At 45.3% G+C, this 1,328-nt stretch overlaps 1 protein-coding gene across 1 annotated transcript in view; it reads left to right on the forward strand.

Annotated features, from left to right (window-relative positions):
- Positions 1-546: 546 nt before the first annotated feature.
- The window catches only part of LOC136178861 (tripartite motif-containing protein 16-like), a gene marked incomplete at its 3' end in the record, with an annotated part of 1,741 nt that continues 959 nt past the window's right edge, over positions 547-1,328 (forward strand). Inside the window, exon 1 of the mRNA XM_065953289.1 lies at positions 547-1,328. This exon is cut by the window's right edge and continues 959 nt beyond it. Coding sequence (XP_065809361.1) covers positions 614-1,328 — 715 coding nt within the window.

Here is a 1,328-nt window from a genome sequence, read left to right on the forward strand (position 1 = left end):
AATCATCGGTTTGACCATCTGATAGTCAAAAACAAGGAATAAAGGTCAGGTCAATGTATTTAATCCAGCATGTGAACCACCAGGATGTGAAAACACCTCTTCCAATGGTGGTGAAGTTCAGTGGAACTCTGAACCCTCCCTGTGGTGTCTCAGATTTTCACAGCTTGTAATGCTGGTGCTCACAGGTAGCTCCGTTCTGACAGTAGTTGTAAAACATGTTCAGTTATTCTCTGTGTTTTATTCACTTCTTTTTACATGTTAAGAAATGTGTGACTAGAGTTTTTTACATGCTTGCTTATAGAGTTTTCTTCCATGCAACAGAGAGTGGTTATGTATTCATGTTGAGAATCTGCCCTGTCAGAGGCATGAAACATGAGTCAGAGCTTGTTAACCCCTCCCTCTTCTTCCTGCTCTCAGACTCAGCCAGCTCCACTCTGACGTTTATTTTCTTGTTCCCTCCCCTTTAGATCTACAGTTTGAGGATGGGTGTAACCAACATGTGGGACGGTGCAAGAGCAGACACTGAACAAACACATGCTGTGTAGATCAGAGGTGAAACTAGTTTGATTTCTAAGAAGTGAAACTCAGACAGTCGTCGTTACAAAGAGGAGAAATGGCGCAGAAAGGAGTTCAACTAGACCAGGAGGCCTTCTCTTGTTCCATCTGTCTGGATCTCCTGAAGGATCCGGTTGCTATTCCCTGTGGACACAGTTACTGTATGAACTGTATTAAAAGCCATTGGGATAAAGAGGATGAAAAGACAATCTACAGCTGCCCTCAGTGTAGGCAGGACTTCACACCGAGGCCTGTCCTGAGGAAAAACACTATGTTAGCAGATTTGGTGGAGAAGCTGAAGAAGACTGGACTCCAAGCTGCTCCTGCTGATCACTGCTATGCTGGACCTGAAGATGTGGCCTGTGACGTCTGCACCGGGAGGAAACTGAAAGCCTGTAAGTCCTGTCTGGTCTGTTTGATCTCATTTTGTGAGAAACACCTTCAGCCTCATTATGATTCACCTGCTTATGCAAAACACAAGCTGGTGGAGCCCTCCAAGAAGCTCCAGGAGAACGTCTGCTCTCGTCATAATGAGGAAATGAAAGTATTTTGTCGTACTGATCAGCAGTCTATCTGTTATCTCTGTTTAATGGACGAACACAAAGGTCATGACACAGTCTCAGCTGCAGCAGAAAGGACCAAGAGGCAGAGAGAGCTCGAGGTGAGTCGACAAAACATCCAGCAGAGAATCCAGGACAGAGAGAAAGATGTGAAGCTGCTCCAACAGGAGGTGGAGGCTATCAATGGCTCTGCTGATAAAACAGTGGGGAACA

Source organism: Labrus bergylta, chromosome 4 (assembly GCF_963930695.1).
Source record: "Labrus bergylta chromosome 4, fLabBer1.1, whole genome shotgun sequence".
NCBI lineage: Eukaryota > Metazoa > Chordata > Actinopteri > Labriformes > Labridae > Labrus > Labrus bergylta.